Source organism: Crotalus tigris, unplaced genomic scaffold, assembly GCF_016545835.1.
Source record: "Crotalus tigris isolate CLP2741 ecotype Arizona unplaced genomic scaffold, ASM1654583v1 scf7180000023720.1715460, whole genome shotgun sequence".
NCBI lineage: Eukaryota > Metazoa > Chordata > Lepidosauria > Squamata > Viperidae > Crotalus > Crotalus tigris.
In genome coordinates this window covers 666,608-685,742 of record NW_024100139.1, presented here as the reverse complement: position 1 = coordinate 685,742, position 19,135 = coordinate 666,608, and the positions used below count along the sequence as shown (strand labels likewise).

Below are 19,135 nucleotides of genomic sequence, written 5' to 3'. Positions count from 1 at the left end.
TTTTATGAACTGAACTATAGTTCTCAGAGCCAGCAGCTAAGCCATTTAGCACCAAATGCTTGGTTTGAGATGATCCTGAAAGTCATTGTGGCCAGACTAATTGGGGGATTACTCTTCCAAGGGATAGAATGCAACGGTGGAGTAACTGAGGAGGAAGAACTGCAGACGACTCTCGGCCAGGAGAGGGCAGCTGACCAGGAAGTCCCCCGGGAAATGGTCCTGCCGGAATCGGCCTCGGGAGAGTTTGATTTCAATGAGTTCTTCAACTTGGATAAGAGCGTTCCAGGCTTGGCCTCAGTGAGTACTAAAAGAGCACCAAGTGCAGTGGGGAACCTCTGAAAGCCAGAGGTTTTATCTCTGAGGGAAGCAGCTAACTTAGCTGATTCCTTTTGCTGCATAGAAGATGTGGGCAAGACTGGTCAGTGGAACAGGGGGTTTTAAAGCTGCAGAACAGCCTCTTTGGGTGGATCAGTTGCATGTCCTCTCGGGCTATTGGGGCAATTCACTTCCTTTCTTGGCCTCCTCATTTTTGGTGATAGTTACAAAGGGATAAAGACTGCAAATCCTATTAAAAACATGAACGTGAAATCATTTCGGTAACACGTTACCAGTCCTTTGCTCTGATAGACTTTTTGATCAACATCTAGGGAAATTCTAGAGAAGAGTTTTGCTGAACTTCATTTTCCACCCTTCGTGGTTGAAATTCCACAAACCCTTGCAAACCCAGTGGTGGAGTTCTCTTGAAAGGCTGTGGAAGGAAGCGACTCCACAGAATATTAGTATCTGACTAGCAGATATAACCAAATATATTGGTTGCATAATTGGTTTTGGTTATATAATCATAACCATAATCAGGCCTCCTAGATTTTGCTGAGATTTGCAGGAGAAAACCTATAATGAGATATATAGAGCTAACCTAACCTTGGCTTGTTGAGACCTTGGCCTGCTTAGTACTCAAAATGCAGGTTGATAATTGGGAAGCAGAAGAGAAGGTGGGCAGGAGGGACGGAATGAAGGGCCATGCTTGGAAACCTGATTGAGACCCTAAGTAAATATGTCTTCAACGCCTCAGTGTAGATCCCACTTGGTAAAATTCACGGGAAGTTTCCAGGGCCTCACCTAGAGAAATATTACATTTGTACTGAACGTGCAGTATGCTTTTAACCTGCACATCAGGGACATTTGACTACTGTTCTCTGAAAGTGGAGAGACACGAAAGGGAATCTTGTCTGGTAGAAGATGGAAATTACTATGAGACATTGTAATTGCAGTTTTTATCCAGAAAGTGCAAGCACGTAAAGTGTTTTTATAGGATGGATTACCATTAGTTCTTACAGGGCCAAAATTATGCCTTAGACCAGTGTTTCTCAAGGTTGAGAAACACTGCCTTAGAAAGTAAATTCCTTTCCTCCAAAATGATAATCTGGCTTCTCCCACCGAAAGAGCAGTGCTCTCTTGGGCTGGTTGGCAAGGGTGCGAGAGATGGGATTAGGAATGTTGAGATACAGATTCTTCCCCAAATATTGGCATGGTGGACCGTTTAAAAAAAGCCAAATATTGGAAGGCACACTGGTGAAATTGTCACCTGTCCCCAGAGGCTATTTCCCTTTCTGATTTCACGCCAACTGCAGTGCTGTGGCCACCACTGCTTTTAAAAAACCTAGTTTGTTCTTCAACCTCTCATTTAGTGGCTAATTTATTTAGCAACAATTTACAAATAGGTCAGTAATTTTTTAAAAAAATTGATTTTCCAGCTAACAAATTTTGTGTGCTTGGCAATAGAAGCCTTTACTGTGAAACTGATGAAGGTCATTTGTGAAAATTCCAATAAAAATTATGGTCCCAGCTGAGCTTGTTAATTTGTGGTCTGCACTTTTCAGGGAAAAGCAAGCAGCTGAGGAAGAGATACCTAAGCAATCTCTCTCCCCCCCCCCCATATTAGGGAGCAAAAATATGAAAGAAAAAATGATTAGGCATAGGACGCTGTAAGAGAGGACTTTATCTGAATAAGACAGCAGCAACCAGTGCTTGCTCACTTTACTTAGCAATCATTTCACTTAAGATTTAAGGAACAGCTTGCAGCTGGTAAGCAGAGAGAAGGTTGACCCCACCAGCCTCAATCTTGCAAATATCAAAAGTACGTTTCAATGAAGTTACAAAGCATTTTAAACATTTTCTTAGTTGCACATCTATAGGGAGCTGATTTGTGATAACATGCTGTGGAAACCAAGTTGACAGCTATTTGTCCAAGACTTGGAGTTGACATGACTGAAATTAAAAAAAGAATCTTCTTAGTTTTGTTTTTGGTGAAAGAGGTCCAGATCCTTTCATGTATTGCACTAAACTATAATGTGATTTAGTTTTCTTTCTGTATGAACTCAACTACTGTGGTTTATAAACAGGTTTGGTGTAATATCATAAGTGAATTGTGATTAAGACTTAATTCATCACCTCAGTCTAATACATGGTCCAAGCTGTTAACTTGATGTGACCGAAATGCTCCTTGTTGATTAATCAGTGCAGCTTGAGTTTAAAAGAGCGAAAAAGGAGGGGGGGGGGAATATGGTGTAATTAGTTTCCAGGAAATTACAAGGAGTTTCTGCCTTTAGACAGAATGGATTCTACTTAACAGGAACCAATTGATCGTCAGTGTCCATTTTAAATAACTTTCCTATCTGGACTCTTGGCCCAGTTGCCTTTAAATAATTAATGCATGATGAAAAGCTGGCTTCAGACTAATCTTCTCTGCTGACTGGTCCCAGGTATGCCCAGAGCAGTAGATCCTTCTCTGAGCTCAGACTGAGCAATCCATTTCCCAGATGGCCCTGAACAGCTGTCGCTGGTTTTGGTTTGCAGAATTTCAAATCCAAAGCTTTTCAACAGCTTGTTTGTTGCTGAGTCTTACGTGGATCAGAATAGCAAAGCTAAAACTGGTTTCCTTTTTTTAAAAAAAAAAAATCCTATATCTGCACCGATTAATACAGTCCTGGCCTAAATGAAAGGGTGGTGCTAAGAATTTAAGGTCAAAGTAGTGGGAAGGGATCAAAAGTACAACAAAATAAATGTATAATAAAAAAATGGTGTTGCAGCTTCCCAACTCTCTTTGCTCTCTGCCAAGTGTACCTATCATTTGCCTGATCTATTTCATTTTTTCTTTCTTGGTACATTTTTAAAAAGCAGTCACTCACATTCTAACTTTCTGGGAATCCCTTCATCCTATCACTGGGTGTGAGAACTTCACTTGGCAGCAGCACGACAACCTCTCCAGTTAATTCTGCTCTCCCTCCCCCTTAATTAATTAAACAACCTGGCTTAAAAGAACATGGGAGCTTAAAATAATATAAACCTAGAGCTAAGATAATAATACTTAAGTTTACACATTGGACTAACAGCTGCTTGTCCGTGTAGAAAAACAAGGTAGTTAAGCGGTAAGGATCATGTCCCCTTGGTTCTTTTTTCTTGTGAGTCTTTGGCAGGGTAAGCAGGCCAGGGATGTTTGTGTTCTTGTTAAAGGAAAATGGCTTTAGAAGAAGGTGACCAAAACCTTGGTTAGATGTCCCTGTGTGGACTCAGTAATGCCCCTTGGTTGTGCTATAGTTTAGCAGGTCATTTTGGATAGTTGATGAAGCATCCAGAAAAAGATGTAGAGAATATTAACTGTTTGCCTCAACTATTATCTCGAGAGCTCTGTAATGAGATGTAATGGGAAGCATAGTGACCCCCATTTCTTTCCTCAGTTAATGGAGCTTTGATGCCTAGTATGCTTGAAAATCCTGAAAATGGCACTGAAATTCTGTTTCCACACCTTCATGGACGTCTAAAAAATGTCCTGTTTCTGCAGCTGAAACATGACATGCAAGCTGCTGAACCAAGTGCCTTTGAAATCAAGTACATAAATGGACAGAACTTTAGAAAAGAGACATGACTGGGATCCCTCTTGTATGTCTGCTTAGAGCAGTGGTTCTCAACCTGTGGGTCGGGACCCCATTTGGGGTCGAACGACCATTTCACGGGGGTCGCCAAACAACGCAGTCCGCCATTTTTTCCCCCTTTTCCTTAGCTGTGCTACTCCCTTTTATTCTATTGGCTTTTGAAAGCCAATAGAATAGACTCTCTTGAATAGAGTCAAATTCTATTGGCTTTCAAAAGCCAATAGGAATTGTCCAGGCTGTCTCTGCCCTGCTGAGCCCGCCAAAAGTCCCATTCTGCAAACAGTGCTGCACCAGTTGAGTAGTCCTCGACTTACGACCGGTTGGGGGTCGCGGCATTAAAAAGGTTGAGAACCACTGGCTTAGACAGTAGCTTTTGGAAGGAAGAGAAAGACTCGCTTAGGACAGTTGAGAGTCACAAATTCAGGAAGGACCCGTCTGCTGCAGGAGAAAGGATTTTGCAGAGCGTATAATAAGTGCTGCCTCTTATTCACAATTCCCAGACTTTTGTTCTATCACTGTCTGAAATAATATTCCTTTCCCCTCATGCTATAGATGATAGAAGATGTGCTGGGGGAAGGCTCTGTGTCTGCCAGCAGGTTCAGCCGCTGGTTTTCTAATCCTAGTCGATCTGGAAGCCGCTCAAGTAGTCTTAGATCTACGCCCCACGAAGAGTTGGAGAGACTGGCAGGTAACTGTGTCTTGTCCTTTCAGCCGCCATTCCATGCCTTGTAGAGAGCTGTAGGATTGTGAGCTTCTCATGTTGCTGGTTGCTTCTTCCTTTTAAAGCGGTCGCATCTCACCCATGGAAAGGAATGTCTTGAAAATTGCTGTTTGCAGCCTGTGAACGTCTTGCTGGGTTCCCGTGGTGCTACTTAGCCGCAAAACTTACAAGGCAGTCCTGGTTTTTACTGTTTCAGGTCTAGAGCAAGGCATTCTGTCCCCTGGTCAGAACTCTGGAAACTACTTTGCTCCTATTCCTTTGGAAGATCATTCTGAAAACAAAGTGGACATCTTAGAGATGCTACAGAAAGCTAAAGTGGACTTAAAGCCTCTCCTCTCGAGTCTCTCAGCCAACAAGGAGAAGCTGAGAGAGAGCAGTAAGTCTTCCGTTCTGCTGTTCTCCCTCTGCCTTCGGGCACCTCTGACCAAAACAGGCCCCAGGGCCAAGCTTTCCTTTCCATGCAGGAAGTGCTAAGGCTCACTTCAGGAGTCTTCCGGGGTATTGGTTGACTTGCAATTGCCTGGCCTGGGCCTTTTGGTGTGGGTGAAGCTCCCCCCTGATCTGAGTGGCATCTAAGGGCATGATGAAACTACTAAGCACTCGGATGCTTGCCTCTTGAGCAACTCTTGCCAATGCCATGTGCTAAATAAAAAAAATTAAAAAAAGCTGTTGCCAGACTTGCTTCCAGCCTCCACTGCCTCAACGGTTTTAGTAAAGCTTCAGCAGCTATTTGAGGCGTCTCTGGATCTGCTATAAAACAGGAAAATTCAAAAATTGGGAAACCGCCTAGCACAAGTGGCAAGCCATGCTTACAAGAATTGCACAAGCTCTTAGTCTTCCTGCTGGAATCCCATCCTGCTGATTATTGAGGTCCACCTTTACCTGTGAGCAACTGGCATGGAAGACCTGCATGTGGCACATGGGCGTCCAAGCAGCCCGGCCGGGTTTCAGGACAAAGTTTGTTGGCTTCTTGAAACGGAGACAGGCGTGTGCCCGGTGCTGAACGCCCGTTTGCATCTTTTGCTTTGTGCATCCAAATTACGTGGAGAGCAGAACTTTTTTGTTTGTTTGTTTCGCAGCTTGGCTAATGTGCATGCTGGAAAACTGAGGGTTTGGTCCTGCAACAAGGGTGTCTTCCTAAATAAACCCTGAGCCTATTTCTCAGGCTTCAGGCTTCCTGCTGAAATATGGCTGAATGTGTTTGAAAGACAAATTGAAGGAAATTGGGAGCACCAGGCCCCTCCTCCCGTGGATGCTGGTGCCTCTCGTTTGCCGCCTTAGCCACCAGGGTTTCTGGGAGAAAATCCAGGCCAAGGGGGCCTTCTGCTTCAGGGTCCCTCATCTCCTGCTGCCCGGAACTGTCTGGCCAAGGCAAGCGGCTCTTAGTGCAAGAGATTTTCTCTAGGAATTCTCTGGCTGGGATTTGCTAGCCACTTCCTTGCCCCCAAACAGATTTCCCTGGCAGTTCTCTCTAGCAGACATGACCTGTTGTGTCCTGTAAGCAGAACTCTGGAATGGCATGCTTGTGCAGCTGCTTTGACACTGCCTGTCCTCCTTAGAGAATAATTCAAGTGCTGCTTCTGCAAGAGAGGAAATAGCTGTTTCTCAAATCTGATAGTTGTACATCGTACCAAAGTGAAATGATGAAAGAATACAAAAAGCCTTGTGGATGGAAGAGCTGACTTTCAAAGCCAGACTGGGAAGTACCATATTCTAATGGTGTACTTCATTTTTCATTCCAAAGCAAGCCTACCCGGCCCATGGAAAGGAATGTGTAGAAACGTGCTGTTGAAGCCTATGAACTTGTGGGTTCCCATTGTGTTACTTAGCAGCAAAATGCATAAGGCACAAGTATGCAGCCCAGAATTGCTTGTTTGGTGAGATGGGCTGCTATATAAATTGCATAAATAAATACTGACCCAGTTTAATTGCACCCTAGTTAATGTTTTTGTGGCCAAATGATTGCAAACTACACAACAGAGTGTTTGCTTCCTAATGTGAGCTTCTGCTCAGAAGTGGAAATAAGAGAGATGATGCAGGCTTAATCCGTGTCAGTGAGGCTTCCCTCCCAGTGCATCATACATTTAGAAGCCTCAATGATTCAGATACACCAGCACTGAATTTCCATTAAAAGATTCTTGGAAGAAATTATTGTTCAAAAAGTGCAATGCTCCACTGGCAGATTTCACAATGTCTCATGTTTGGGGGTACAATACACTCGAAAAGTGCCGTTGTAAAGTACTGCTTGTGTCAATGAGGCTTGTGTACTATGAGCATGTATAGCTGCTTGTTTTTTGCTTCCCTTGTGTGTGCATTAAATTGTGCAAACCTGTTTGCTGCCTTATTTTTTTTCCACTTTAGATTCAGAAATTTTGGCATCCTGATGATTGAAAATCGACTGATTTCCTTGGTCTGCATGAACCCATCCCTTATTTGCTTATTTTGCTATTTAGATGACCTGGAAGATTTACTTCAGGTTTAGCTGCAGCTTGAATGTTAGTTCCTAGCATGGCTTTGGAATTTCTACCATTTTCACAGTCCTCCTGAATAAAGGTGGAACCTGCTTAAACTATTCTCTGGCCCCTGCTTTCTCACAGTCTCTGTAGATCCCAAATCTGCACCTAGTTCTTCATTATCCATCCTCCTCCCCCCTCCCCCATCTTCTTTTTCAGCACACTCGGGGGTTGTCCTCTCAGTGGAGGAAGTAGAAGCTGGGCTGAAAGGTCTGAAAATGGATCAGGAGGGGAAAACTGCAGCCCCCTTAATGGCAGAGCGGATGGAGGAGTCCCTAAACGTAGCTGATTCGCGGCACTTTAAAGATGGGGATATGTCTGCCTTCAACAAGCTAGTCAGTACCATGAAGGCAAGTGGAACTCTACCTTCACAACCCAAAGTCAATGTAAGTAATGAGACCCAGGTTCTAAAGCCTACCACGCCTGATCTTGGGCTATACTAAACTACCCCCATATTATACAGATGTGTAACATGCATAATGTATATAATAAACATTTGGTTTCCCGATGCATAACCTTTTTTTAGCACATCAGCATTGCTATGTAACTTAGCATTAAAGTACCCATTTTGACAATTTAAAAATTGCTCTGGCAATCTAATTGTTTGGGTTGAAACGTATCTACGTAGAGCATGCCAAAGTAGAAGCTTTTATTCATCTTTTTGATTTTATTTATTAGAGAAATTTATATGACTGCCCAACTCAGGTGACTCCAGGTGGCTTTCAACATTCATGGAGAGATGTTCTGTAAATGCAGCATTGCCACCAGAGATACTAATTCCATTTCAGTCTGTCATGGTGCTTAAGCACCTGAGTAGACTCAGTGACTAAAGATACTTTTTAAAATTCCATTTATTTATTTATTTAATTTTATTTATATGCCGCCCAATCCCAAAGGACTCAGGGTGGCATACAAAATTAAAACAATCATCTAACAATAAAACAATAAAATAATACAATCATACAGCGTGTCCGATCATATTTAGATGGACATTATTTTCCATTTAGATGGAAACCAGTCCCTTCCCCAGCAAATCCTTTTTCCAGAATACAAGATCAAGTTTCCGATGCACCATGGGGGGGGGGGTCCAAGGGCGAGAGGCCCACATTCACAGGCCTGCCCCTGAATGAGCTGTTTATTCTGGAGAAAATTTGTCCTGCAAGTGTCACTCAGGAAGTGGCCCAAAATGTATATTGAACTTTGGCTTGATCTAATTTGGAGCACTCTGCTGATGACTGTTTTGAATGACAGGGGGAAAAGCATCATTGCCCTTTTGCAGGTACAGTTCAGATGTGTGTCCTGACTGAGGACATTGCTGCTCTACTGTACCTCACAAAGCTGTACCTACTCTTTGTTTGGCGGCTTTGTGTGATAGATGAATCCAGCCATTGTGGTTGGTAAGCCATGGCTAATGCTTTAGTATTGATGCCAGGAAGCAGGCAGCTATGTCTTCCTCAACATACCACGTGTAAAAAAAAAAAAAGCTGACTATAATGCATAAATTGAACAAAATTCTCTAGTACCCTTCATGGTGCTCTTTTTATAAGCTCTGAGGTCTGTTTACAGTTGATAAGTCTGTTGATAAGAGCAGGTCTCATTCCATGCAACGTTCTGTAAAGCAGTAGTTCTCAACCTGTGGGTCGGGACCCCATTTGGGGTCGAACGACTATTTCACGGGGGCCGCCAAGCAACGCAGTCCGCCATTTTTTCCCCCTTTTCCTTAGCTGTGCTACTCCCTTTTATTCTATTGGCTTTTGAAAGGCAATAGAATTAGACTCTATTCAAGAGGAATTGTCCAGGCTGTCTCTGCCTTGCTGAGCCCGTCAAAAGTCCCATTCTGCAAACGGTGCTGCACCAGTTGAGTAGTCCTCGACTTACGACTGGTTGAGTAGTCCTCAACTTACGACCGGTTGGGGGTCCCGGCATTAAAAAGGTTGAGAACCACTGCTGTAAAGAAATGTACTCAGTTGTAGCTCCAAATATCCTTTGAACTCAATATAACTTTTGTGAGAGGGTTGAGCAGAGGTCGGAAAGAATTTCAGGTTGAAACTGCTGAGAGAATATTGTGCCCAGAGCTGCAATAGCTGCTGCCTTTTTGGGCTGCCTTGATTATTCAGGCATGCCAAATAGCACCTTGAATCATCAAGCAAAGCAAATCTTGCATCCTGGGAAAGGTGTGGTATATTTCTGTGGACTCCTTAGATAAAATGTTGGTGGCCTCCAAAGGCGTAGGCCACCAGAACCTGTAACCTTAGAGTCATAGAAATGTTGGATTGGAAGGGGTCACTGCAGTCATCAAATCTAGCCTCCTAGTAAAGCCTCCCACCAGCTGTTCTGCTTTGGAACACATCTGGGGAAGGGATTTCCCACTGGGGGTGGGAAAATCTGTTGGATGGGCATGGGTGGAATATCTGTTGGAGAATGAGGAGAGGGGTGGACCCTAATAGACAGTGAAGGTACCTGGATGAGTGGATCGTGTGTAGTGGGAGCATGTGGTAAAAAAGTATAGTAAATTCAAATAAATAGCAATCCCAGCCACGTGGCCTTTAGATTGCCGAAGTCTGGTTGCCGTACATCTGGTGACAAATTAGAGATTTGGCCCATCATCGGTTGAAGGGCGCTTCCCTTTGCATGTGGTGAGGGACTCTGGTTGAGTTTGGCTCAGACAGTGAATTTTAGCAAAAGAGAGAGATCACCAGCGTGTTCTTTTCCTTTCAGCAAACTTCTGAAAACCCACTGATGCCACCATCCGAGATGCCAGGCCAGACAGCTACAAAGAATATCTTGCAGGTATTATAACGGTCTCTTCTTTTGCTCAGACTCCTGTTAAAAACATTTCTGACTACAGTGTTAGAGCATCAACAGAGCATTTTAATTATTCTAAATTCTTTTTACATGGTCTACAAGACACATAATAATCATGTAACACCTGTAAATTAATGCAGCATTTGAAGACTGATTTAATGTCTCTGACTGCATATGACTGAGTGGTGTCAGAATGGCTTTCTTCCCCACACCTCCTGCTTTCTGCTTTTGCAGATGTTAGAATTAATCCACGCTCGGCTAACAGACCCCTCGAAAGAAAGAACACAGTTAGCAAACTGTCATTCTTAGGAGTTTGAAATGTCTACAACAGACCCACACCTCAACTGAATATCCATTTGTTTTGTTGCATGTTTATTGATAGAGGTTTCCAGTGCCCTAAGCAGAGAGCTACAGTATTTGTAAGAATTGTAATTATACCGTCAGAAAAATGCTGAATGCATAACTGGAAGTTTAAAAGCGCTCTGTTCTTCCCAAGGAGATCCTGGGGCCCTCCCCTTGCAGACAGACGTCATCCAATGTCCTCAGCACCTTGATGGGGGGCTTGGAGCCTGTTCCCCCCCTCCTTGCCCAGAGAGCCTCTTCTCCGCCGCAGCCTCCCATCTCCCAGATGTTTCCCACTCGGGCCGCTTCAGCTGACTACTTGAGGCATCGGGTCCCATCTCCAGTGGGTGAGAAACGTTCCTGCTCAGGTAGTTTTTGTATTTGAAGCATGCCCAAGTCGTAGAATGGATGGGACCTTGGAATTTATCTGATCCAGCCCCTGGCCCAAACTACTGCTGCTGTAGCACCCCAGTAGGCTGCAAGTCCAGAGTAGTTGAAACATTCCGATTGGAATAAGCCAGACTCGGGTTCCGAACAATGTTTAGACCAGCGTTAAACACAAATGCAGAAGAAACCTCTTGGCTGGTCTCTCTGTGTGTGGCTTTCAGGGGAATGGCAGAGAGGGGGTGACTGGCCTTTCTGTTTGCTGGCTTTTTACCACTTTAAAGCATTAGAACTATAGTTTAAAAAGAGTTCACTTGAGCAAATGGGCAATCCTTACCAGAATGAATTGCAAAAATGTCTTATGTCTTCCTTTTCTGTTTCCTACAATCGGTAGCTCTTATTTTTCTCCTCTGAGCAGACTGGCATTCTGATCGACTCCAGTGGAAAATGCTTTTCCAAAACAAAATCACACAGAAACTGCATTTTTCACAGAACAAAAGAGCTTTGGTGAAACGACTCATTGTCTTTCTAGGTTTTGGACCAGGGGCGCAGCAGTTGCTTACCGATCCATTTCAGGGGATTCGAAAATCAGTGAGCCCAGCTGCTGCTACTGCTGCTCAGGTAAGGGAAGGAACCAGCTCCTCTCCATCTCTCTTGGCCTTAAGCTTGGAAGCACAGCGCCAAGACCATTTCGTTTGGGTTGTAGAGGGAACGCTTCCATCCAGCTGAGTAAAATGTTGTACTTTCAGTGTGAAAATTCTGCAGCTAAAATGTTCCTCCTGAATTATATACAGAACAATTTGCCCTGCCTTTCCTAATTCTGAGGTCAGAGCATTTTGCCCTGGGAGACCAGTGTTTTGGAAAATGCTGGGAGGTGTGGAATGGCAAAAGGCACACACCAATAACCGTTTTTTTCTGATTATTTAAGAGGATGGTGACAGTGGGGAAAACTACATTTAATGGGATCCAGGAAATGAGGATTATGTGAAGCAATGGGGGGGGGAGATATTTTACAGTAGACTCTGTAAACACTTGTGACATTGCAATACACTTATTTAGAGAGTGTATGTGCCATAGCTCTGAGAAGTAGCCTTTAGTTTAGTTTAACCTATATACATGGGGTCTCCTTTTAAATGGAGGTCAATCCTGCAATGCACCAGCTGAAGTTAATATAGGAGAGACGAGAGTGTGGTGTAGCATGACACATCTAGAGAGTAGCAGTAAGTGGTGTGCCTCTTGTAAAAGAATACTGCGAAGTAGCAGAAATTTGAAGGCAGTAAAGACCAGTGTCCACAGTCACAGTAGATGGAAGTAGTAAAATACTCTCTTGGTTAGGGTCTTGGCTGATTGAAGCCTTCTTGATTTCAGATGAATCATCTCGAGTTGCAGCAAGCTGCGTTACAAGGTCTCTCTCTTCCACATGACTTAGCTATGCAAGTGCCAAATTTCTACCAACCAGGTTTTGGCAAATTACAGATGGATAAAAACCGAGATGGCTTCAGGAACCGGTGAGCTTAAAATTCAGGCTGAAAGTTGGAAAGCTAAACAAATGTCACACTGCCTGCCTGCCTGCCTGCCTTCGGTTTCTCCACCGTCAAAGTCAAGTGAAGCAAGTGGAGAAATCTGCTATTCCTTGCTGGAAAACCTTTGGCCAGGATTTTATTTCCTTGCAGGCAGAGAAAGATATTCTAATGTGAATTTGCCCAGGTTCGCCTGGTGCACCAGTTGCGGCCTTATTTGGACCGGGAGGCTTTACTCACGGTCACTCATGCCCTTGTCACCTCAAGACTGGATTACTGTAACGCGCTCTACATGGGGCTACCATTGAAGAGCGTTCGGAGGCTGCAGTTGGTTCAGAATGCAGCCGCGAGGGCGATTGTGGGCGCGCCAAGGTACGCACACGTGTCACCTATCCTCCGCAAGCTGCACTGGCTTCCTGTGGGTCTCTGGACGCAATTCAAGGTGTTGGTTATCACCTTTAAAGCCCTTCATGTCTTAGGACCAGGTTACTTACAGGACTGCATACTGTCGCACAATTCCCAGAGACCGGTGAGGTCCTATAGATTGGGCCTCCTTCAGGTCCCATCGGCCAGACAATGTCGGCTGGCGGGCCCTCGGGGAAGGGCCTTTTCTGTGGTGGCTCCGACCTGGTGGAATCAACTTCCCCCCGAGGTTCGAACAACTCCCACCCTGCCGGCCTTTAAGAAAGCCGTTAAAACTCTCCTGTTCCAGCAGGCCTGGGGCTGATGTCCCCGGGGGGGGGGGATATGATCGGACACGCTGTATGACTATTATTTTATTGTATTATTGTTAGATGATTGTTTTAATTTTGTACGCCGCCCTGAGTCCTTTGGGATTGGGCGGCATATAAATAAAATTAAATAAATAAATAAATAAATAAATTTCTGTTTGATAGGCAGCCGCGCATGACTCAGTCTCCTGCCTCTCTGGGGCTCCGAGGAAACGCCTCTTCTCCTCCGACCGCTGCTGCTTCCATCACTAGCATGGTCAGTGTCACACCCGGCCCTGGGGGAGCTTTTTGTTTCCAAGTTCTGAGTGACAGATGCGAGATGAAAGGAAGGGATGTAACTTGAAAAGTTCAAACAAAGAGAAGACAGATTTACGTTAGTGTGATTTGGGGGAGGGGACTGGCAGGATTTCCCATTCTAAATCACCCTGATTATTGATGTTTTGCGCCTTAGGTTATTTTTGCATATATAACCAAAACTGGTTATTTGGGGGCAAATGTATTAAATACCAATTGTTGGTTTATGCTTTTGCAGCTATCTCCTTCCTTTACTCCTACCTCAGTAATACGCAAGATGTATGAAAGCAAAGACAAGAGCAAAGATGAGCCCCATGCAGCCAAGTTGAAATCGAGCGAGAGAGAAGAAGGTCCGGGGGCAACCGAAGGTATGTTTGTCCACATCTGTGCAAAGAGAAATGATTCCTAAGAGGCACCAAAAAGGAAGAGCACATACAAAACTCTTGGCTGCAGCTCTTCCTAACGTTAAGAAGTTTCTGGCTTTTATCTAAGAGGAGGAGGAATGCTCCTGCTAGACTTGGCCACTGTATCAAGATCCAGAGGGATTAGGGAGACTAAACAAATGCCATGTGGATTCTTGCAATCCCTCTCCAGGCTCCCAGGAATGCTTCGATATAAGCATTAAATATTGGTAAATTATTCCTGGACTTGGGAACAAGGCTATCGCTCTGGCTGCTCCTTCAACAAGACAATTGTCCACGGAATAGATCTTCTTACAGCCAGAGAACAGGCACGGAATGTAAGGGGAAAGCACAACTGCTTTTCTTCTTACTCTTTCATCCAAAGGATGAAAAGTTCCTCCAGCTGTGGGACAGTACGAAGCTGCAGTTCTAGGCAAGGAAGGGTTGCAACCCTGTGGAGTCATTGTGCTCTTGAGCTGGCTTCCGTCCTTCACGTTTTCCCTTTATCAAGAAGGTTTCTTCAAGCTGACAAAAGGCTAGATCATGCCCATTGCATGTGATGGTTGAGCTCAACTTCTTTTGTGTTCCTCTGCAGAGGGTCTTTTGCCATCCAAGTCCACAGATCATGTTGACCAAGAGAACTCGCCCTCCGTAGCTACCAAACTAACATCACTGCAGCGTTCCGCCTGTTCCACCCCGCTTTCTCAAGCCAACCGTTGCACCAAAGAGCAGGACTACAGGCCCAAATCTTCTGGGAGAAAAACTCCTACAATGGCTTCTCCAGTTCCAGGGAATACTTTCCTCCGTCCAATCCACCAGGTTCCTCTGGTTCCTCATGTTCCAATGGTACGACCTCCTCATCAGTTGCCCCCAGGATTAGTCCAAAGGATGCTGGCACAAGGCATTCATCCACAGCACCTCCCTCCTCTGCTGCACGCAGGTGAGCTTCAGTTTCACTCCTGGCTGAAGGGGCCTGGTTGACCAGTCAGCCCTTCATTTAGGCCCAACATTTGCTATGTGGGCTGTTCAGGCATTGGTGAAAGACTGAAAGATTAGCATTCACGAATGGACACACACACGCACACCCTCACACCCACAGCCACAGTCTTTTGATCTAACTGCAAGTCAGGAGTTTGTTTTCTCACAAGAGCAGTTATCGCATTTAGCCTTACACGTATCTGGAAATTGTGTGAGTCGTATAAAAGTTGAATAGCTGCATCTGGTAGGAAGCCCCATGTTTTCTATTGTTATCTACTAGAGCGGCATGCTTTCTGATAGGAATGTAATACTGCAAGCATACGACGCTGATTTTCATAACCATCAGGGAGTAGTTAAGGGTCCTGAGTTTACCTTGTGATGCAGCCGCTGTGGATGATTCATGTTCAACTATTTCTGAAATGGCCACCAGTTAAGAATGTTGCCATTCTCAGCTCAGAAACGCTTGTTCTAAAGTGCTGCTGCCTTTCATCCTTGAATGGTGGGGGGGGGAGGGCCCCCGAGAGGTTCCAGTGTGAAAGTGCTGTGTTGTGTGGAGGTTCCTTGCTTAAAAATGGTCTGATCCCGTTCAACAGGTATGATTCCTCCTGGGGTTGACCTCGCTCACCTCCAAGGAGTATCTGCTCCCCTCCTTGGTCAACCATGCTACCTGCTAACCCCAGCTGGCCACCCTCTCTTGAATCCTCGCTCAGCGACCCCTTTGCAGCTGGCAGTGATGCAGCAGCAGTTACAGCGCTCAGGTAACGGGTCTCCCTTTGAGGAGTCCTAAACGTTCTTTTTGCCAAGGCCCATCGTGCACCACCATCATCCCAGATCTACAACACAAGGTGGTTGGTCTCTCTCTCTCTCTCTTTCAGGTGCTGGCACACAAGGATCTGCTGTTGGCGTGCAAACAACTCCTCCCCCTGTGTCCTCTCGGACCGGACTGCCTCATATGCACTCGCAGCTTGACCACCGTGCCGCTGCCCAACGAAGTAGCTCTCCTGTCGGCCTGGCAAAGTGGTTCGGTTCCGACGTCTTACAACAGCCCCTCCCGTCCATGCCTTCCAAAGTGATCAGCGTGGATGAGCTGGAATACCGACAGTGAGGACCCTTGTTGAGAGCAGGGATCTGCGCTGATTTTGACCAGGCCCGTGTCTCCTCGGGCAGCTGCCTCTCACGTGCTTCACTCCCATTTCTTTTGGGCTGCTTTGGTTTCAGCACTTTGTGCAGAGTTGTTTTTGGAGTGACTAAAAGCACATGGCGCCTGTGTCCTCATCAAGATGGAAAGAATTCATTCTAGATTGAATAGTGAACCCTGAAAAAACTTGGATGTGAGACAGTACCAGAAGAATTCTGGAAGCATCTACCTTTTTTGTTTGGCTTTTTTTTTTTTTTTTTTTTTTTATAAAAATGTAGGAATGAAGTGCTGGTGACCTCTTGGGACAGAGGTATCGGCCTTAAGGGTTCACCACTGGAAATTCTATGTACAGACCAATGTATGAACATCTTTTTTTTTGTATCTATCCACGGGAGAGCTTTTTTGAACTTATACAGCTGTACATAAGAGTAGCTAGTAAAAAGTTAAGCTTTAGTTTGTGTGCCTCTGGTTTGGATCTATTCACTGTACATGTGGGACGTGCATTAAAGGTGCCGCAGAAGTCAATTGTGCGTGAGCCAGATTGACATTGCTTTGCCTCTTGTGTACTCCAGTCTTACTCCTCTGCATTCTGTTCTAGGCAAGTCACAAAAGTGGGAAAAGGCCACTAGGTACATGCTGTATATTTTTGCAGTCCAGAGGAAAGGAAGTTGCTGGGTTGGGATCTTAAGCGCCTGAAAAGTGGGCTGCAAGATGCTGGCCTTCATAATTGCACACAGATTTAGGTACCATAGACCTTGCACCTGTCAACTCTGCTGCAGTAGTGCATCTTCAGTGTTGCTGTCCACTAAAAAGTCAGACATAGCTGCTCTTGAGGGTCTACAACTGCTAGCAGTTATAGTAATTTGTTCTCCCCTGCTGTGAGTAACAGTCTTAAATTGGACATCTTCAGTCCAAATCAAGTCCTGAATTGTTTCACTTGGTGGCATGCTGTGTTGGCATTGATGACCCAGAACAGTTTGGATAAATGACCTGTAAATTGTGCCATGACATCTATGTGGGCCATCAATGACTGAACACTTGAAGATTTTGTAACATGAACTTAGTGCAAGTGTCACGGTGTTGTCCCTGTAAGATTGTTACATAACTTTTTTTAAAATGAAATTTTCCCCAGAATTCTTTCTGTAAATAAAGTCAATTCTATGAGCTTTCTGATTCACTGTGTAAAGGGATACTCTTTGCAGGGGCATATTTACTAAATTTGACTTCAGCAAAAAAAAAAAAAAAAAAAAATCTTTCCCATGAGAAATTCCAAGATTCATTGTGAAATATCCATCTTTTATCAGGAAAACTCAAAACTCTTGAGGATTTGAGAACTGTGCAATAGGTTTAGAGAAAAAAAACTGTTTGAAAACGTGTAAAAAAAAATATGTATCTGATGGTGCCTCTCTAAGCAGTAATGATGGTTTGGAAGTACCGGTATGTTAGTTGCTGCTTTTGGGAATTGCTTCAGTTCATTGATAGATTGAGGTTGTCTTGCTGATACTGAATCAAAAGCTTTATGATTTTTTCCCCCTCAAGACAGCAAATGTTGACAGTTTTAAGAAAACACTCAAGAGCTTCTGATATCAGAATCAAATTTAAGCTGAGGAACATAGTTTGAGCAGGAAGGTTTCCCCGGACTTTAAAGCAGGGACTTGGAGGAATGGATGCGGCGTTAGGTCTTGGTTCTTTGGCCTTGCAATGTGGCTTTGCGGTCTCACCGCCACCACTTCTTAGGAAGCACATCCCAACTTGGAGGGGGCTGAAGAATTGGAAGGAATGGCTACCTGAAGAAATACAGAGCTAGGTGTAGTTTAAGATAGGTTGAAATTTGCAACAGATTGGTTTTTAACTATTTCCTTGCACTCTTAACCCTACAGATATTATTTATGTCTGGCTGTGTTCTCATTCCTGGAAGATTAGTTTCAAATTAATTCCTAATAACTCCTTGATTAGAGTAGGGAGGATAACCTTGACAGAGATGGGCCAGATCCGTTACCAAAGCAACAAAGAGAAAAGCATACTAGCAGAAGGAATGTGAAAATGGCTCATGAATATTGGTGTTGGGGGAAGGGGTGTTAGAATAGCTCTAGCATTCCTGTAGAGTTGGTTTATATAAGTGGGGCTGGCTTTTTTCCTTTCTTGGGAAGCTGGAAGAGTAGGGATTGCATTGGAAGAGTTTAAAGAACCAGCCCATTAAATGCCTTGCATGCGCGCACTCAGTTATTCCATCAGTCTGAACAAAGCACTTAACTAGCCCATTTCTTCCCTCCCACCATACCAACCAATCCACTGTGGGATGGGCTGAGGCCAGAAGTCTTGAAGGATGCCCTTCCTTAAGAAGCTCTCCCTGTGCCTAATAACTGTTTCCTAGTCTCCAATTTTGTCTTTCAGGAGAAGGCTGTAGGGAGGGCAATTGAATGGCAGCAAAGAAAAAGTGGATTACCTGGACCCAGAGATGGGATGGAAAGATCAATCTGGCTAATATCCATCGGAGGACATTACACATCTTCTGGTCCTACTGTAGCTCTTCCCAGTCCTTGATACTGACCACTGCGGTATCATTTGGACCACGTATGAAGGTTTGGGATTGCAAGCAATATTTGCTCCTTAGCATCTCATCCCAATTGGTGGGTGTAGGGAGGGAGAGGAGCCAGCTGGTCGGTCACTCCGTTGTGGAATTCTGTAGGATTCAGGATTCTCCCCACTAGCTACTCAATGCTTACCTAAGGCTGCTGGGAGTTGTTAGTTCACATTGTCAAGATACTGGGTATCATCACCCCACCCTAGTTTGGAGTTGTTGCCAAGGCAAGTGGAAGCTGTTGGCTTGGATGGGATGACCCTGGCAAAATGGCATTTAAAGAGTTCTCCATCAGCTATACGGTTGGCTCTCAAGGGTCCTCCTGGATTCAGGCTATGCAGAGAGAGAGAGAGAGAGAGTGTGTGTGTGTAGCAGCTGCAGGCCTACAGAGAGCAAGATGTCCTTGCAATAGCCTCCTTACCATCCAGCGTGAGGGGCTCCATGTAAGGCTGCCACTGCCACATGCTCAGAAATCACCATTAGTGCAAAATGCAGCAATGGAGATCATACAGTGCTGCAAGTGGCTTTTACAAGTTTTGTGAAATTTCCAACAGCAAATCAGTGTAAAAACTGCACAACCCAATGCCTGAATACTCGCAAGGTGGTCTTCTCCAGCTAGAATTACCTATCTAAGATAAACTTCTGAAAAGAAACTGCTTGTGATTTCCAAATGCACGAAGTCCAGAGTGGAATGGCAGGCTGAGGTCAGAGAGGCTAATTTTCAATTATAGTCCCCATTTTAAGAAGCAGCCTCCCTTCCTGAAATTAGGACAAACTTTCTTTTTTAGCCGTCTT

General features: G+C 44.6%; 1 protein-coding gene across 3 annotated transcripts in view; it reads left to right on the top strand.

Annotated features, from left to right (window-relative positions):
* The window catches only part of EIF4ENIF1 (eukaryotic translation initiation factor 4E nuclear import factor 1), a 35,062-nt gene extending 18,130 nt beyond the window's left edge, over window positions 1-16,932 (top strand). For 2 of the 3 annotated variants that reach the window (XM_039321156.1, XM_039321155.1), the window contains exons 7-19: window positions 122-297; window positions 4,485-4,620; window positions 4,850-5,029; window positions 7,326-7,552; window positions 9,885-9,956; window positions 10,468-10,660; window positions 11,230-11,318; window positions 12,066-12,205; window positions 13,114-13,204; window positions 13,481-13,610; window positions 14,239-14,583; window positions 15,215-15,379; window positions 15,497-16,932. In XM_039321156.1, the coding sequence (XP_039177090.1) occupies window positions 122-297; window positions 4,485-4,620; window positions 4,850-5,029; window positions 7,326-7,552; window positions 9,885-9,956; window positions 10,468-10,660; window positions 11,230-11,318; window positions 12,066-12,205; window positions 13,114-13,204; window positions 13,481-13,610; window positions 14,239-14,583; window positions 15,215-15,379; window positions 15,497-15,726 (2,174 nt within the window). In that variant the 3' untranslated portion in view covers window positions 15,727-16,932. The remainder of the gene's footprint in view (window positions 1-121; window positions 298-4,484; window positions 4,621-4,849; window positions 5,030-7,325; window positions 7,553-9,884; window positions 9,957-10,467; window positions 10,661-11,229; window positions 11,319-12,065; window positions 12,206-13,113; window positions 13,205-13,480; window positions 13,611-14,238; window positions 14,584-15,214; window positions 15,380-15,496) is intronic. The other variant, XM_039321157.1, reaches the window with a different exon arrangement.
* Window positions 16,933-19,135: the final 2,203 nt, after the last annotated feature.